General features: G+C 50.1%; 5 protein-coding genes across 5 annotated transcripts; 3 read left to right on the top strand and 2 right to left on the bottom strand.

The window, feature by feature from the left end:
* Positions 1 to 1,224: 1,224 nt before the first annotated feature.
* On the bottom strand, positions 1,225 to 2,684 carry M436DRAFT_35444 (c6 zinc finger domain-containing protein; the record flags this gene model as incomplete). The annotated part of the gene is made up of 3 exons (XM_013576221.1): positions 1,225 to 2,262; positions 2,344 to 2,397; positions 2,586 to 2,684. 3 exons carry the CDS (start codon positions 2,682 to 2,684, stop codon positions 1,225 to 1,227), a joined length of 1,191 nt encoding a protein of 396 aa, XP_013431675.1.
* A 328-nt stretch (positions 2,685 to 3,012) lies between these two features.
* Positions 3,013 to 5,886, top strand: M436DRAFT_69256 (uncharacterized protein; the record flags this gene model as incomplete). Its single annotated transcript, XM_013576829.1, has 3 exons — positions 3,013 to 3,301; positions 3,351 to 5,563; positions 5,611 to 5,886. 3 exons carry the CDS (start codon positions 3,013 to 3,015, stop codon positions 5,884 to 5,886), a joined length of 2,778 nt encoding a protein of 925 aa, XP_013432283.1.
* Positions 5,887 to 6,380: 494 nt separating this feature from the next.
* Positions 6,381 to 8,117, top strand: M436DRAFT_35964 (phospholipase D/nuclease; the record flags this gene model as incomplete). The annotated part of the gene is made up of 2 exons (XM_013576305.1): positions 6,381 to 7,822; positions 8,012 to 8,117. 2 exons carry the CDS (start codon positions 6,381 to 6,383, stop codon positions 8,115 to 8,117), a joined length of 1,548 nt encoding a protein of 515 aa, XP_013431759.1.
* A 423-nt stretch (positions 8,118 to 8,540) lies between these two features.
* Positions 8,541 to 11,045, bottom strand: M436DRAFT_60067 (uncharacterized protein; the record flags this gene model as incomplete). The annotated part of the gene is made up of 5 exons (XM_013576695.1): positions 8,541 to 8,566; positions 8,679 to 9,906; positions 9,958 to 10,389; positions 10,426 to 10,889; positions 10,943 to 11,045. 5 exons carry the CDS (start codon positions 11,043 to 11,045, stop codon positions 8,541 to 8,543), a joined length of 2,253 nt encoding a protein of 750 aa, XP_013432149.1.
* Positions 11,046 to 12,535: 1,490 nt separating this feature from the next.
* M436DRAFT_37177 (OPT superfamily oligopeptide transporter) lies at positions 12,536 to 15,533 on the top strand (the record flags this gene model as incomplete). The annotated part of the gene is made up of 11 exons (XM_013576545.1): positions 12,536 to 12,825; positions 12,876 to 13,070; positions 13,121 to 13,705; positions 13,756 to 13,913; positions 13,964 to 14,293; positions 14,340 to 14,491; positions 14,545 to 14,553; positions 14,613 to 14,694; positions 14,815 to 14,875; positions 14,930 to 15,013; positions 15,065 to 15,533. The coding sequence occupies 11 exons, from the start codon at positions 12,536 to 12,538 to the stop codon at positions 15,531 to 15,533; spliced, it is 2,415 nt and encodes an 804-aa protein (XP_013431999.1).
* Positions 15,534 to 15,849: the final 316 nt, after the last annotated feature.

Below are 15,849 nucleotides of genomic sequence, written 5' to 3' on the forward strand. Positions count from 1 at the left end.
CAATGGCGACATGTAAGCTCCACCATTGACTTACAAATCCATGAGACCCTGCCACGTCATAATGTACTCCATGCTATGTGTGCCGCTCCTACTTGATGATCTATCGGCAGTTCTTTAAAATCTACGATAGGAGTTTATCTCGGAGAAGCTGCTATCACCTCTTTCAAGCCATAAGTGCCACTTCATTGAGGTCATGTTAAGGCGACGAGGCTTCCTTTCAACCCTGTCATTGAAGGGCAATCAATTGACTTCCGGCGTTAATCGGACTTTTCGGCAAAAGCTCTATCCGAGAGCTCTCCACAAAACATGTCTGCTGGATGACCCTGTGTATGATCATGGATGCTCTGTTCTCGACAATCACGTTCCTGTTCTGCGTATGGGACATCTCGAGAGAACTGTTGTTACTCTATCAAGTCCTAATTGGAAACAAAGGTAGGCAGTCAGAGAATGTGAAAGTTGAAACTTTATCCAACGCAACCTTACAACTCACACAAAACTTATGCTTCGCACGTCACGTCAGATCTTTAAATTTAAGACTTCTTGTTTGATTAGACATTATCTGAGGAATTCCTAAGTGACGAACAAAGCGATTGTCTCGAGACCAATCAGTATGTAGTCATGTTGTATATGTCAGTGGACTTGTATGAGAGTGGTATGCCTTTAAGCACGATCTTCGCTTGATCTCTGTCGGAGAATGTCGTATACATGTCAGTCAGCCATGGAGGCTCTACATCGAGACAGGTGACAACGTAGAGTTTGTCATTGTCAAACAGTTGTAGCAGGACACAACCAATGTACGAGCAGTACATAAATCCTCATAAACCATGATCTATCGCTTGGGATATTTCATGACGGCAACGTCAGTCGAGACACGGCCGAATCGAGTGCACTGTTGCTTTCCGGCCAGTGACGGATCCAGGAGAAGCCTGATGAGATGGCAGAATTCAATAGAAGCCGCCTTATTCATGGAGTCTTTGCGCATGTCTACAGCCGCCCGCGACATGACCAAACGCCTAGAAGAAGTGAGAGGAAAGACACTCCAAGGTGTTTCATCGGGCCACGGTTTCAGGTGGGAGTGTGCTTTGAGTCTAGGCATGAAATGGCCGTGGCTCATTCGTGGAGGCAGGGAGCTGGTATCCTGTTGACTTGAAAAAGACTGCCTGTCAGGGTTCCATGCTGTAAATCAGGCGTGGTCGAGGCCGAGTCGAGAGACTGGTTCCAGACTCAGACGGGCTCCAGTCCAGACATAACCAGTGGCCATCGTAAATGTCGCTGCCATTCCTGAGGTACGATTCTCCTCAAGCCTTGAACTTCTCTCATGGGGGTTTGTCCAACCCACCAATGCGCGCTACCCTTAGTAGCGAGCGAGAAGAAATGAGCCAGAATGACCAGAGCTCTTGGACGCAACTCCTCAACCATGTCCACAAACTTTTTGGGCACATACAACGCAAAAGCAGCGATTCGTGTACAAATCTGATGTAACGTTTCACCGTCCAAGACAGCTGTGTACATCGTGCCGATGTAGCTCAAGGTACACTCGTAAGCTTCTTTGACATCGGGATCCCAGAGTTCGGAGTCTTCATAGACGCCTTGAGCGTTCTTCGGCCCCAGAATGCCAATGAAGGGTTCCCGATGCTCTTCATCGAACATCCTGGGTATAGCTTTGAAGAAGGGCTGATTCTCGATGAAAGTAGCAATCTTGGAAGAAGGGAATTTGCGGGCACTCTTCAGAGCCTCGTCGTATATCGCACAGGCGCCTATACCCAGGCGCAACATATCGGTGGGTGGCTTGTAAGGGTTTCGATTGCGTTCCTGTAGGCAACCGAATGCGTTCATGGTCATCATAATTGATGTAAAGCAGAGAGAATCAGCTTCTTCGGCGTGGATGTGAAATTGAATGATTGCCTTACGCTGCTCACGAAGGGCTAGACTAAGATAGACCCTCTGAGCAGTGAGCAGTTCGGCGTCGTCTGGAGTATTCCGCAACATATTGGTGGCGGAAAAAGCATATATGGTGTAGAGTAGGTTGTCATGTCGCATGGCGATGTAAGGCATGTGATTGTTCCAGATCTCAACCAAGACGGACTTGGGGGCGGGAGAGTGAAAGGGGGTAGCTACAATGGTCACGTAATTATGCCACAGACGCAGTTCCAGTAGACGGCGTTGGCGTGATTCGGGTAGATCCAAGATATCATCAGATGTAACAGGGTCGTTGATGGTTGGGGGAGTCAGGACTTGGTCGAGGGCGAGTTTTGGCTGGGCCTGATTGGGCGGCAGCATAGTGTTCGGCGACAAGGAAGTCTCTGAGCCTGCAGTCCTGGAAACTTCATCGTGCAGATAGACACAGGGTACGTGATGGCGATTGCACCCTCCACATGCAGGTTTGGCCTCATCGCACTGTGGGTCGTGTTAGGGATGTTCATCACGGGATTGGGACATAGCGACTGCTACTCCAGGGCAGATAGAAGCAGGACAGCAGAGAGGCAGAGGGCATACAGCAGATAGGCAGAGGGCATACAGACGACAGACAGAGGACAAGCAAGGGATGATGAAGGATTTACGGTAGGGAACGGATCGGGACTGACCTTAACTCGGCGGGCCTTGCATCTTTGACAGCCAGCGCGTGACTTCTTGTGGTTCAGGCGCGGAGGGCGTCGATTCTGGGCACTTGCGGCGCCAGTCATAATAAAGCAATGTTATCACACAAGGGCAGGAGGCTTCATTTGGGACCGATGTTCAAAGTGACAACGATTGTCCTGACGCAGGGTCATGATACGTGACGGATCGAGTGCCGAGTGGAAGGAACGGCAACACGGAAAAAAGCAAATGATGAAATGCATTATTCGTTCTGAGACAGGAGGTGTGGCTGGTGTGGAGTCTGTGGCTGATATTCCAAGGCGGTGAGGGGCTCTGAAACAACGTCACCGAGGGTGGAGGGCAACGAACGAGCATCGCTGACCAAATCGCTGCAGCCTTATACCGACCAGAATTTATCAGGTTGATGCAGTGACTATGAGTGGGAGGCTGCTTTCGTCGCGTTATGCGACGCTTGCTCGACATAGCTCCCCCCTGGCCCTGAGGTCGCCATACCATACCGCCCAACAACGCGCAGGAGGTTTAATCACACGCAACAGCATCCCACGGAGTCGTCCCATATCATCTGGAAGCAACATCGCCGTAGTACGACATGCCTCGTTCGCCCGCGCTATACCGAAACTCGCATTTAAGCTTGTCCGACTGCCTGCACTTCTGGGTGCCACCGCTGTAGGCAGTCTTGCATACATTCAATATCAAGCAGCTCGTCAGTCACCGCCCTCATGCACTTGTTCAAGACGCTAACATATGCATAGAGGCGGGCAACTACGCGATAGATCTCTTCAGCAGAGCCTCAGACGCGACCACAACCGGAGCTCGTTCCATCTTTGAAGGCGCAGGCGGCATTTTCGCTCAAACAAAGGCTGGTTGGGAGAAAACCAAGAAGGACTTGCAAGAGCTGTTCCCACAACAAGAGTCGTCTGGCCCCGGAGGTGATCCTGGTCCTGGAGGAAACGGTCCGAGTCCCAAGGAGGCTCGTGTAGGAGCTGCTGCTGCGGGCACAGCGACAGCCGCTGCTTTTGCCTTGAACGACGATGACGAGGATGACAGATCCGAGGAAGCCGCTGCTCGCGACGACCAGATGATGCTTCTTACACGCAAAATGATCGAGATCAGAAGTTTGCTTCAGACTGTTGGCCAGTCCGAGACGCTCACACTACCTTCAATCGTCGTGGTCGGCTCGCAATCATCGGGAAAGAGCTCAGTTCTGGAAGCCATTGTCGGCCATGAGTTCCTGCCCAAGGGCTCCAACATGGTCACTCGTCGCCCAATCGAGCTCACACTGGTCAACACCCCTGGAGCACACGCCGAGTACGGCGAGTTTCCTGCTCTTGGCTTGGGCAAGGTAACCGACTTTGCTCAGATCCAGAGAACTCTGACCGACCTCAACCTGGCCGTGCCTGAGACTGAATGTGTATCCGATGACCCGATCCAGTTGCGCATCTACTCGCCCAACGTCCCCGACTTGTCTCTGATTGACTTGCCCGGCTACATTCAGGTCACTGGTTTTGACCAGCCTACTCAACTTAAGGAGAAGATTGCTGCCCTTTGCGACAAGTACATCCAGGCCCCGAATGTCATTCTTGCTATCTCTGCTGCCGATGTCGATCTGGCCAACTCCACCGCTCTTCGTGCCAGTCGTCGTGTCGACCCTCGTGGCGAACGCACTATCGGTGTCATCACCAAGATGGATCTGGTAGACGCTCAGAGGGGCCATCAAATGCTGACTGATAAGAACTACCCTCTGAGACTCGGCTATGTCGGTGTTGTATGTCGCGTGCCTCAGTCCTCCAACTCCCTCTTCTCTCGCGGCAATGCGAATATCACATCTGCCATTACCCGCAACGAGAAAGCTTATTTCTCAAACCATCCCGAAAGCTTTGGGCCCGCCAGCGAAGTCACTGTGGGAACCACCAACCTCCGCAAGAAGCTTATGCATGTCCTGGAATCAACAATGTCGGCATCGCTTGCTACTACTGCTGAAGCCATCCATCACGAGTTGACTGAAGCCACCTATGAGTTCAAAGTGCAATACAACGAGCGCCCGCTATCAGCCGAGTCATATTTGGCCGAGAGTCTCGACGCATTCAAGCACTCTTTCAAGGGCTTCTCTGATTCCTTTGGTCGCCACCAACTGCGCGATATCTTAAAGCACGAGCTTGATCAGCAAGTTCTTAACCTGCTCGCCTCGCGCTATTGGAACAGACCTCTCGAGGATCTCTCGGCGCAAGAAGGTGAAGGCTTTGTCGAGATTCTCTCTGCTCTACCCAAGGCGGATCCTAAAGATCAGCTCTGGCGCCTCAAACTGGATGCCAGTTCTGCTTCTCTTACCAAACTTGGCATTGGACGTCTTGCCACGACTGTTGCTGCTGAGTGCCTGCAAGCACATGTTGAGCGACTCATCTCATCTTCCACCTTCAACGCTCATCCCTTCGCGCAGACAGCAATTACACAAGCTGCTCAGGGTATCCTACACGATCTAGCTTACGATACCAGCGATGAGCTTGAGATTTGTGTTAAGCCCTACAAACATCGCATCGATCTCGAAGACTCGGAATGGATGCGTGGCCGCGAGAACGTCCAGAGAGTCCTCAAAGACGAACTCCGGGATTGTGAAGATGCGGTCAAGATTGTCGAAGCAGAAATGGGTGGCAAAAAGCGCTTCAAGGATGTTGTAACCTTCATTGACAAGGTCAGAAAGGGGGACATCAACCTCGAAGGCAACAGCAGTGGAGGCGCTGGAGGCTTCTCAGCCGCTCTGCTTTCGAAAGGTAGAGAGGCAGTTTTCCTCCGCGACCGTGCTGACATTCTGCGCATGCGCCTGCTCGCGGTCAAAAGTAAGGCTTGCGCCAACAAGAACAACAAATACATCTGCCCTGAGATTTTCCTCGACGCAGTGGCAGATAAGCTCACCACTACTGCTGATCTCTTCATCGATGCTGAACTGCTGAGCAAGTTCTACTACCAGGTGAGATCAATTTATCACATATGCCGACCAACGACTGACAAAAACAGTTCCCTCGCGCACTCGACTCGAAGTTCCGCTCATTAACCCAACAACAACTCGATCAGTTTGCTCGTGAAGACCCCAAAATCCGTCGCCATCTGGATGTTGTACACAGAAAAGAACTCCTCGAACACGTACTCAAGGAGATGGAAGCTCTCAAGGCACTGGAAGCCAGGGAGAAGAGAGCAGGCAGAGGTAGCAGAGAACCCATCTCTCGACTGGATCGCGAGCGTGCAGGCGACGATACGGGTGACAGAAGGAAACGAGGCTGGGGCCTGTTCTAGGAGTACGACCCTGAGTGAATAGTTCTCTCGACACCCGCACGGAGGTTCAATTGTATTGATGGTTTTGGACCGGACTGCGTTATTTCTTTGTACCATTAGTTATGATACCACTATGAGCATCCACGCATCTCAATCTTACACACGAGACTTGGATGTCTGAAAAAGTTGAGGGAACCCATGAATGCTGTCGCGCTACACACACATATGCTCGTGATATCGTGGCTGGAGGAAAATGAAAGGTCAAAGGTGTTCAGGTAGCCCGTCTCTATACGGCAAGCACAGCCGAGACGACAACCTCGCTTCCGCTTGCACAACAAACACATTCACTTCTAAACTTCACCAGACAACAACAACCATCATCACTCCCATCTCCTCAAGTCCCAATCGTCTTCACCTGTCTTACACGGTCGATGCTTGGAAGTATCTCACATAGTCCACTGAGGAATTATTCAATCACAGGATCGCAAGTTCGTCACTGACGGCGTCCCTCTATCATGGCGGGCATCCCAGGACTTGATCGACGTGCTATGGAGGCTGAACGTCTGGCAAGGATGGAAGCAAAACAGCCAAAGACTTCCGAACAAGTGCCTTCAACAATGCCGCCAATGTCTGCCAAAAGACAAAGATCCATATCTCCGCCAGCAACATCACGTCCAGTCAAGAAAATCAAAGAACGAGAGAACACATCAGATCTGCTCCATTACCCAAGAGGGGCTGTCAAGAAAACATGGGCTTTTGGCCACACTCGAAGCGCCAACGACATCAAGATTGAGGAAGTGCTCGAGAAGTCCACCCTGCGCACAGCCCTATTCTCGGCCTTCCAATGGGACACAAACTGGATCATGGCAAAACTCAATCTCCACCAGACCAAAGTTATTATGGTCATGCAAGCAGACAATGAAGCCGTGAAGCAGCAATACCGCCGAGAGACTGAGTATCTGGGTAAGATCCTCCGACTGGTATTCCCGTCCATGGAAGGCAATGTCAATTGCATGCATTCTAAGCTCATGCTGTTATTTCATCCACACAAGCTGAGGGTCGTGATTCCCACGGCAAACATGACCGACTATGATTGGGGTGAGCAAGGTACCATGGAGAACTCTGTCTTTCTGATCGATCTTCCTCGACTTGAACAGACAACCATGGATGACGCGAATGCATTGCCTCAATTTGGGCGCGAGTTGCACTTCTTTCTGCAAAAGATGGGCTGTGAAGACGATATTCTCAAAGGCGTTTTGAACTTCGACTTCAGCAATACTGAACATCTTGCCTTTGTGCATTCAATCGGAGCCTCCGCTCACTATGGTGAGGATATGGAACGAACCGGCTATGTCGGCTTGAGCAAAGCAGTTCGAGAGCTCAACCACTCCTCGGAGTGTTCCTTGTCCTCTACATCGAACCTCAACATTGACTACGTAGCCTCATCAATCGGGTCCCTCAATGACGCCTTCCTCGCAATCATCCACAACGCAGCTCGAGGCGAAAATGCAACAGCCACACCCAAATCCCTTAGCGGATCTGCACCAAAGCCCTTCCAGAATACCATCTCGACCACCAACATCCGAGATCTCTTCCGCATGTACTACCCCTTGCACTCCACAGTAACATCTAGCAAAGCCGGTAGCGCCGGAACAATCTGTCTCAAATCGGACTGGTGGAGTGGTGCCCCCTTCCCTCGCGAATGTTTCCGGGATTACCGCTCCAAGCGCTCTGGAATTCTTTCTCATAACAAAATCCTTTATGCCAGAGGTGTCAATGACAAAGGACAACAAATCGCATGGCAATATGTGGGAAGTGCGAACTTGAGCGAAAGTGCTTGGGGTAAGCTGAGCTGGGATAAGAAGAGGAAAGAGTGGAAGCTTGGATGCAGGAATTGGGAGTGTGGTGTCATCATGCCTGTGAGCATTGGGGATACGGAAGTTAAACAGAAGACGAAGTCAAAAGAGCCAGAGGTCGTGGTTTTGAGCGACGATGAAGACGAAGATGGAGATGCAGAAACGGAGAGCGAAAACGAAGACGATTCGACTGACAGCGAGGGCGGAGATACAACAAAGAACGTGGTCAAGAGTGAAGCCAAAAGCGTTGCCAGGCCTTCGAAGAATGAGTCGAACTTAGTCGAAGTCAGGGCAGAAGTACCTAGCATGGAGGTCTTCGGAGTTGAGAACATCCCATTCGAGTATCCGGGCGCTGGGTATGATGGAAAGGATCCATGGTTTACCAACTTTACATAGCGGAAGCGACAATCAGGTATTGACAAAAAGCCAATAGGCAGTGGAAGCCCGTATAGACACTACCAGTAACGACCCAAGTTTACGGCTGGATCGGCCACTCAAATCATCAAGTCAGTGAACAACGATTACCTCTGGTCCAACGAGGAGCATCCAAGGTCAAGGCTGGTAACGTGATTGATCGGGTCTGTAATCCTCCTGTAGATGTTTGTTTCTCTAGTGCAGCACAGGTGATCGTTGACTGTAGTTTACAGTGGAGATGTTATAAGTTGTAGAGGCTCATGGACCTGATCATTCCATAGTCTTCTTCCTGCTTTATCGTTCATGAAGACATTGAAGCTTGAGAACACCGCACATGTTAGCAGAATTCCGCAGAGTCCTTTAGAGAAGCAAAACAGTAGTTGTTGAGGACGAATTGTTTGTGGATTATGTGGCGACATTGATGAGAAAGGCTATATATAGTCCAGCAGGAAAGGTAATGCAAGCAGGATTCCAGCGGCATGGAGACGCATCTTCAAATCCACTTCGACTTATCACCATCCCCACCCCTATCTCTCTGCATACCCTTGATTGCGACAATCAGCCTCACCCCTGCCTCCGCAGTGCCCATAAACTCTTTTCTCTGGTTCCAAAACCTTTCTGCTCGTTCAGTCTTATACTCGCTCCTCACGCGTACTGTTTCCTCTACCTCGGAAATAACAGGCAAAGCTTCCTTACTATCCTCTACGTCAGAGATGACAGGAGCACATCGTTTATGTAGAGTAGTATATGTATGAGCTTCCTGACGAACAGATGCACCAGCAACTTCGTCAGAAAAAGTCTCGAGGTAGCGTTTGCGAACCAAGCGGCGGGTCGCTTCTTCAGTCCTTACAGCTTCAGAGCCGATTTTGTCGAAGATGAAGCGGATGGTGAGCTTCGTTGCCAGATAGGCTTGTTCGGCGATGAAGACGGTGAGTAGCAAGCCACCAAGATGGATGTCAGTCACATCGCTGTTGCCCCCATACATGTACAGCAAAGCGGCCGTAGATAGACTGCCTAGCCATGTCAAGAACTCCAAAGCAGAGATGCAAGGACCGATGGAGTCTGAGCGGATGGGGGGTGGACGTTGTGATTCGCTGATGAGTTTGAAGAAGTCGCCGCGTAGCTCGATCCAGTTGTTGATCAAGAAACCCAGAGGCATGAGTGGGTATACAATGCCGAACATGGCGAGATAGCCGAACTGAACGCACATCTCCATGATGTCCTCTTGTACGTCATAGGGCGTGGCAGTTGCTTCAGCGCGAAGTCGGGAAAGAAGACTTTCTTCTTGCGGCGCGTCTACAAGGAGAGTTTTGGTGTATTCGGAATGCATACGCTGATGAAGTGATTTTCCTTGTTGTGCGTCTTTGTAGCGGCGGTATGCTTCCAGGAGGTGTCGCTTCAGGAACGGCAAAACAAACTCCTCGCCAAAGTTTATGACCTGACCCGCCAGAGACAGCGAGATGACCTCTTCTTGTAAGCGGTGAGCATCGATGTGGAAGTTCTTGACCGGAACACGCGACTGTAAGGATGTCGGCAAGAAATTTGGTAAAAGCTTCGACCCGCAAGGCACATAGACATAAGCAGTCAAGATGAGCGGGAGGAAGGAAGTGACGAAGTTGAGAACGAAAGCTTTCTGGACTTGAGCCAGTTCGAACTCGTCATTCGTGCGATGGTTCTCGTACTCCGACAGTCTTAAAGCAATGGATGTCAGAAACTCGGTAATGTATGGCAGAGACACGGCGAGAAGGATCGTTGGGAGGTATTGTACAGCCTGTTTCATATTGTTAGTATGTAAATGCTGATAGTGAGTCATATGCAATACCCAAAAATTTGCCAGCTCCTCGCCATATACATCTGAAATGATGGCTTCGGCGAGAAAAGTGACCATAAGAACACTGCTGAGCGCCACACCAGCTAGCGCAGCAAAAGGTAGAAACAAGAGTTGTCTCGCCGCCCGCTTGTGAGCAGGGAATATCTTCCTCGCTTCGCCAGTGATTGAATCGATCTCTTCTTTTTCCCAGGCATATTGGACCCGGTTCACCTTGAGAGCACCAACGCCTTTGACGTCCCAGCGAATGCTTAGATCGATCTCCTGTCTCTTCCACCACTCGACAAACACGATGCTCCAGACACATGTTACTATCCCGAACGTGATAGAGTAGGGCCTCGAAAAGAGCCAGAACAGAGTCCCGGATGTTGCAGGTACGATAAGGAACAGCGAATAAGCTTGTATGAAGGCGTAGTAGAATGCGACCTATACGCGTGTTAATACAGTTAGTTCGCGAGGTACGTCATGTAACGAGACCTTTTCTCCAAACAGTGCCTTGATCTGGTCCAAGTCATCTGCTCTAAGGACGATTTTGGAGGACAACTGCTTTAGCAACCGTTTGTTCGCTGTCCAAGCATGTGGTGAGAATGACGCTGTAACGTGTCTCCATTGTCCAAAGTTCGCTGTTACTCCTGCACCGCCTTGCTCTTTCGTCCAGGTAACCAAGTGGAACACCGAACGTATTTCTTCGGAAGGGGTTGCAGCGTCAACGACTGTGGAACTGTCTCCGAGAGGTCGGACATGGGTGATACCAAATAGCCAGTCCTTGACGCGCGAGCGGTAGACTTCGTTGCCCAGCTTGTTGCGAGGAATGCGAATCAGAGTAAGCAGGGTAGTGCCATGACCGTGTCGAACTTCTGCTTCCAGGCCAAAGGCTTCGATATCGCGGATCAAGGTGTGGTATTTGTCAGTTGCATGATGAATCTCTACCACACATTTAGCAAAGCGCATCCGGCGAAGAATTTGGACCATAACTTACCGAGATCCTCAAAATCAAAGAGCAGAACCCAATCTACTTCGAAGTCCTCATCTCTCTCCATCTCCGCCTGTCTGTTGACCAGGCGAGTTGTGGTTGACTGCATCTTCACAAGGCCCGAGTATACGAAGATGAGAATTCATCGCGAGAACAGACATTGCTGGTCTTTGTTTTACTCCTGGTTGTGTGGCCTGTGTGCAAGATGTCCACGTAACACTCCCTGCTGCCAAGTATCATGTCCGTAATCTCCGCCGAGGCCTCCACTGGCGGGCACCGGGACTGTGGAGACAATTGCATACGAAGCTGCAGACTGACTCTTGCTATGGGTCGAAACTCCGAACATGATGTGTTGGTCTTGGCGTAGCTTGGCGCATCCGCCGATATCCGTCTTGAGATATACTGGTGTCTGACAATGACCGCCGAGGTATCGAGGAGGGAGCCATGAAGAGAGGAGTGTGCGATTCCTCTCACAGACGTGGATAGTGGCTGGAAGACAATGACGGATATGGAAAATCAAGCTCGACCTACCACTGAAGCTGATGAAGCGTTGCTACGCGCTCATCAGCACGTATTTGACCTACCACCTATTTGTCAAAAGCTTGAATTGAAGCCTTCGCTTCTCTCTAATCACATAAGTCGAGATTGTTTTGGATACATCGCTCCTTGAGTGAGAATATCGTCAGTGTAGCGGGCCAGATCTATCGCATCCACGTCCGAAGCAGGCAAAAGCAGGATCCATAAGGTCCAGGAAGCACAGCATGTAGATCGTAACTTCGCTCAGTGTTGAAACACACCGACTGGTGTCCCAATAAGTGTTGCCGGTTGATTGAATGACGGGACAGCGAAACTGGAAGACGGTAGGTCTCGATGAAGCTCTATTACGCCAGGAAAGCGTAGTCTTCAGCAGTGGCAGTTGCTTGGTTTATGTACTTGGACCAAAATGTCGGTGCGCCGAAGACCAGTCTACACAGCCACCCCCATATTCTTCCAGCAAGCATCTCCTCTTCCCGGTCATACCAATCGCTTCCTGCTCAGCACAATGTGATAGTTTGACATGAAACAATCCATGCAGCTTCTCGGAGCCATGTGCCTGGAAATTATGTGGCTCGGAACTTCTGGATCGCACAAATGAAAGTATAGCACTCGCGATGTGCACTGTTATCACCGTGAGCCACCTGCCTATAACGGCATCGTCTGTAGATCACAGGCGCGTTCGTGTCGACCAAGCATAACCAAGCACTACAAGCCTTCAAGTCCCTAGCTTCCGTTGCTCTTATCCGAGGCGAGCCTGAGGGTGGGATGACTCCGCGGCCTGATTACTACTATAAATTGAATTTCCTATCGAGAGCCGCCGGAGATAAGTACTACCCATGGCTCACGGGTCATCAATGCAGCTATCCGATACGACGTTATCAGCATACTGCATGCTCATGAATCCGTGTGGTGGAAGCCACACGGCTGGAAGAAACAAATCTCGCATGCACGTGCGACTATATCTAGCTCAATGCCGACGTCTCTATTTTGATTCGTGACTTTCATCCCATCACGATGGCGAACCCTCACCAGCGGCCTGGTTTTTCCAGAGTCGATACTGACATGGCGTCTGGCATTGAGCTCCAACCTACATCCAGTAAATCGAAAGCACCCCTCTCTTCAGGCTTGGAGATCCTGGAACCAGACTCTAAGACTGGCGCTGCTAGTGGAAGCATCAAAGAGGTCCCCGCATACCACGACAGCGATGATTATAGCCTGCATGAAGGCACCACTGGGGATTATGTGGCTAGAGAGCACAAGATTGTCGAGACTGCAGAAGATATTGTCAATCAGGTTCTCACTGTCGAGGATGACCCCACGCTCAATCCGTGGACTTTCCGCATGTTCTTCCTGTGCGTCGTCCTGCTTGTGTCTACCATCGTGATGCTGACAATACTTCAAGAGGATTCGGGCTGTCTATCTTCGCATCCGTGCTCCAGGAAATCTTCTATTTCAAGCCACAGACAATTTATGTCTCCAGTGTGTTCTTGTGCGTTATTGCATACGTGCTTGGTGAAGCCATGGCGAAAGTCCTTCCTTCCAAGGGTGTGATCGGAAGCTATCTCAATCCTCATCCATTCAACATGAAAGAACATGCGTAGGTACCCCATATCGCCATTGATCACAACCCTAGCTGACTGGTCGTAGTGCCATCACGCTTATGGCTTCTGCCGCAGGTCAATCCGCCCTGGCGACAGAAGTCCTGGCTGCACAAGAGCTTTGGTATGGCGGATACCCTAGCAAAGTTCTTGGTGTATTCATTACTCTGTCCAGTCAATTGATCGGCTACGGAATCGCTGGACTGCTCCGAGAAGTGCTGGTCTACCCGACCAAGATGCTCTGGCCAGTCAATCTACCAGTCACAACACTTCTGGAGAGTCTCCATAAGGATAAGATCGCTGCTAAGCAGAGGATCAAGATCTTCTACATCATTTTCATCGTCGTCTTCATCTGGGAGGTGTTCCCAGAGTACCTTTTCCCGGTTCTTGAAGGTGTTTCGATATTTTGCTTGGCAGATCAGAAGAATTTGGTCTTCACGAATCTCTTTGGCGGAGCGAGTGGTAACGAAGGACTTGGTATACTCAGCTTCTGCTTTGATTGGCAATACGTCGCGTCTCTTGGTAGTCCTCTTTGGCTACCGCTTGAGACTTTGACCAACAACCTCATCGGCTACATTGGCTGTGTGATCTTGTTCATGGGTCTCTACTACGGCAACCTCTGGCGCGCACAGGAGTAGGTACCACTTCGTTGAGCACAAGATCTGAGCGCTGACCGAGCAACAGCTTCCCCTTCTTGGCCCAAGTTCTGTTCACGGGTAACAGTAATGGCACATACTATGAGCAGTACAACCAGACACTCATCTTGAACTCGAAAATGGAGATTGATCAAACTTTGCTGGATGCTGTGGGTCCGCCACACCTCACAGCAACATATATTGGATGTAAGTGCTCTGTCAGTCTTAAAAATATTCCCAGACTGAACTCAAGGCAGATTTAATTACATCCAACGCTGGCTTTACCGCTACATTCGTCCACATGCTGCTCTGGAACTACGACGAGATCAAAGCTGGCTGGGCTTGGGCTAAGCCAAGTAATTTACGAAAGCTACTCATGCTCAAGACGTACAAGTTCTGGCAGAACCAGGAAACGCCCGAAGCCAGACTCGCCCGAAAGGAAGCAGATCCTAACCTTGATCCTCACTACAAGCTGATGCTTCGCAATTTGTATGAAGAGACCCCAATCTGGTGGTGGGGTGCTGTTGTGGTCATCGCGTGGGCTCTTGGACTGGGATGTCTCTACGGCATGGACTCGACACTACCTTGTGAGTGTTTGCCTAATCATATCTTACCGATGCTAACTGTCACCAGGGTGGGGTTTCTTGATGTCCACCATACTCACTTTCATCTGCGTCTTGTTCTTCGGCGCCCAAATGGGAATCACCGGCTTCCAGTTCAATATCCAACCTATCTGCCAGATGCTTGCTGGTTACATGTTCAAGGGTCGCCCACTAGCTAATATGGTAAGTTGACTTTTATGTGGATATCACAACTTACTGACGTCTTTCCTTTCTAGTATTTCACAGTAAGAAGATTGCTCATCTGGATCCTTCGTCCTCTCAATCAGTACTGACTCTCATGAAGTGCTATACATACAACGCATTACAGATGGCTGAAGTACTGGCCAAAGATCTCAAAACAGGACAGTATATGCATCTAGCTCCTCGTAAGTCTTATACCCCTGAACGAGTCGGCAGATCTATGGGATGTCTGCAGAAAGAGCGAATGAAGAACGGACGAATGGAGACCGACAAGAGATTTGTGAATCCTGGCTGATAATGTGTAGGGGCTACATTCTTCGTTCAGATTGCTGGCTGTATTCTCGGTGCTCTGTTCAATTACATCATGTACGTTTCGTCACCGCACAAAAGGACCTTTTTGCTGACAGAAGCTGCTCCTAGGATGATCTCGATTGTCGATAATCAAGGTACCATCCTTAAATCGATCCTGGGCAGCAACATCTGGAGTGGCCAGAATGTTCAACAGTAGGTTGACCCTCTACAGTCGTGAGTTATGTTTGCTAAAGATCTGTCTAGATTCAACACTCTCGCCATTGCCTGGTCCATGCCCGCCGAGCTCTTCTCCATTGGCGGTAGATACGAATGGGTCACCATTTCCTACCTCATCGGCTTCATCGTCCCGGTACCTTTCTGGCTGGCTTACCGCTACACCAAGCACCCATTCTTCAAGTACATGAACGTCTCGATGATATTGTGGTACATGGGCTGGCTATTTGTTGGCATCAACGCCAGCATCACCATGTTCTTCATTGTCGGATTCTTGTCGCAATGGTTCGTGCGTCGCCGCTACCCTGAGCTGTTTGTCAAGTACAACTACATTGTCAGTGCTGCACTTGACGGCGGCACTCAAGTTTTGGTATTCATCTTGACTTTTGCAGTCTTTGGTGGTAGTGGCAAGGCTAGACCTTTCCCTACTTGGGCTGGCAACCCGGATACTGACACGCACAATCTCGATTATTGTATGCCCAACCCTGCTTCTGGATGATCGAAGTGGGTGAGTAAAACCAAGAATGGATGGAATGTCCAGAGAAGGATGACTGAAGTTAGGAGGAGGAGTGGTTGCGCAATTTGTCCACGAGGTTGTAATGGCACACACGTATATGGCATGAGATCTGGTGTTTCTTCCTTGATCGTTTCGATTCGATACCACTATCTATCACGTGTTGAGGATAGTTCGATGCCCTGATGCTAATGCCGAAAGACTGGCGTGTCACGTGGTAGTCCTTCGACACCCAATATCAATGATGCCTAGAAATGGGGGGGGGGGGGGACACTGAGATATAATTCGCTTAGGACAACAA

The sequence above is a fragment of the Aureobasidium namibiae genome (assembly GCF_000721765.1).
Source record: "Aureobasidium namibiae CBS 147.97 unplaced genomic scaffold scaffold_1, whole genome shotgun sequence".
In the NCBI taxonomy this organism is placed as follows: domain Eukaryota; kingdom Fungi; phylum Ascomycota; class Dothideomycetes; order Dothideales; family Saccotheciaceae; genus Aureobasidium; species Aureobasidium namibiae.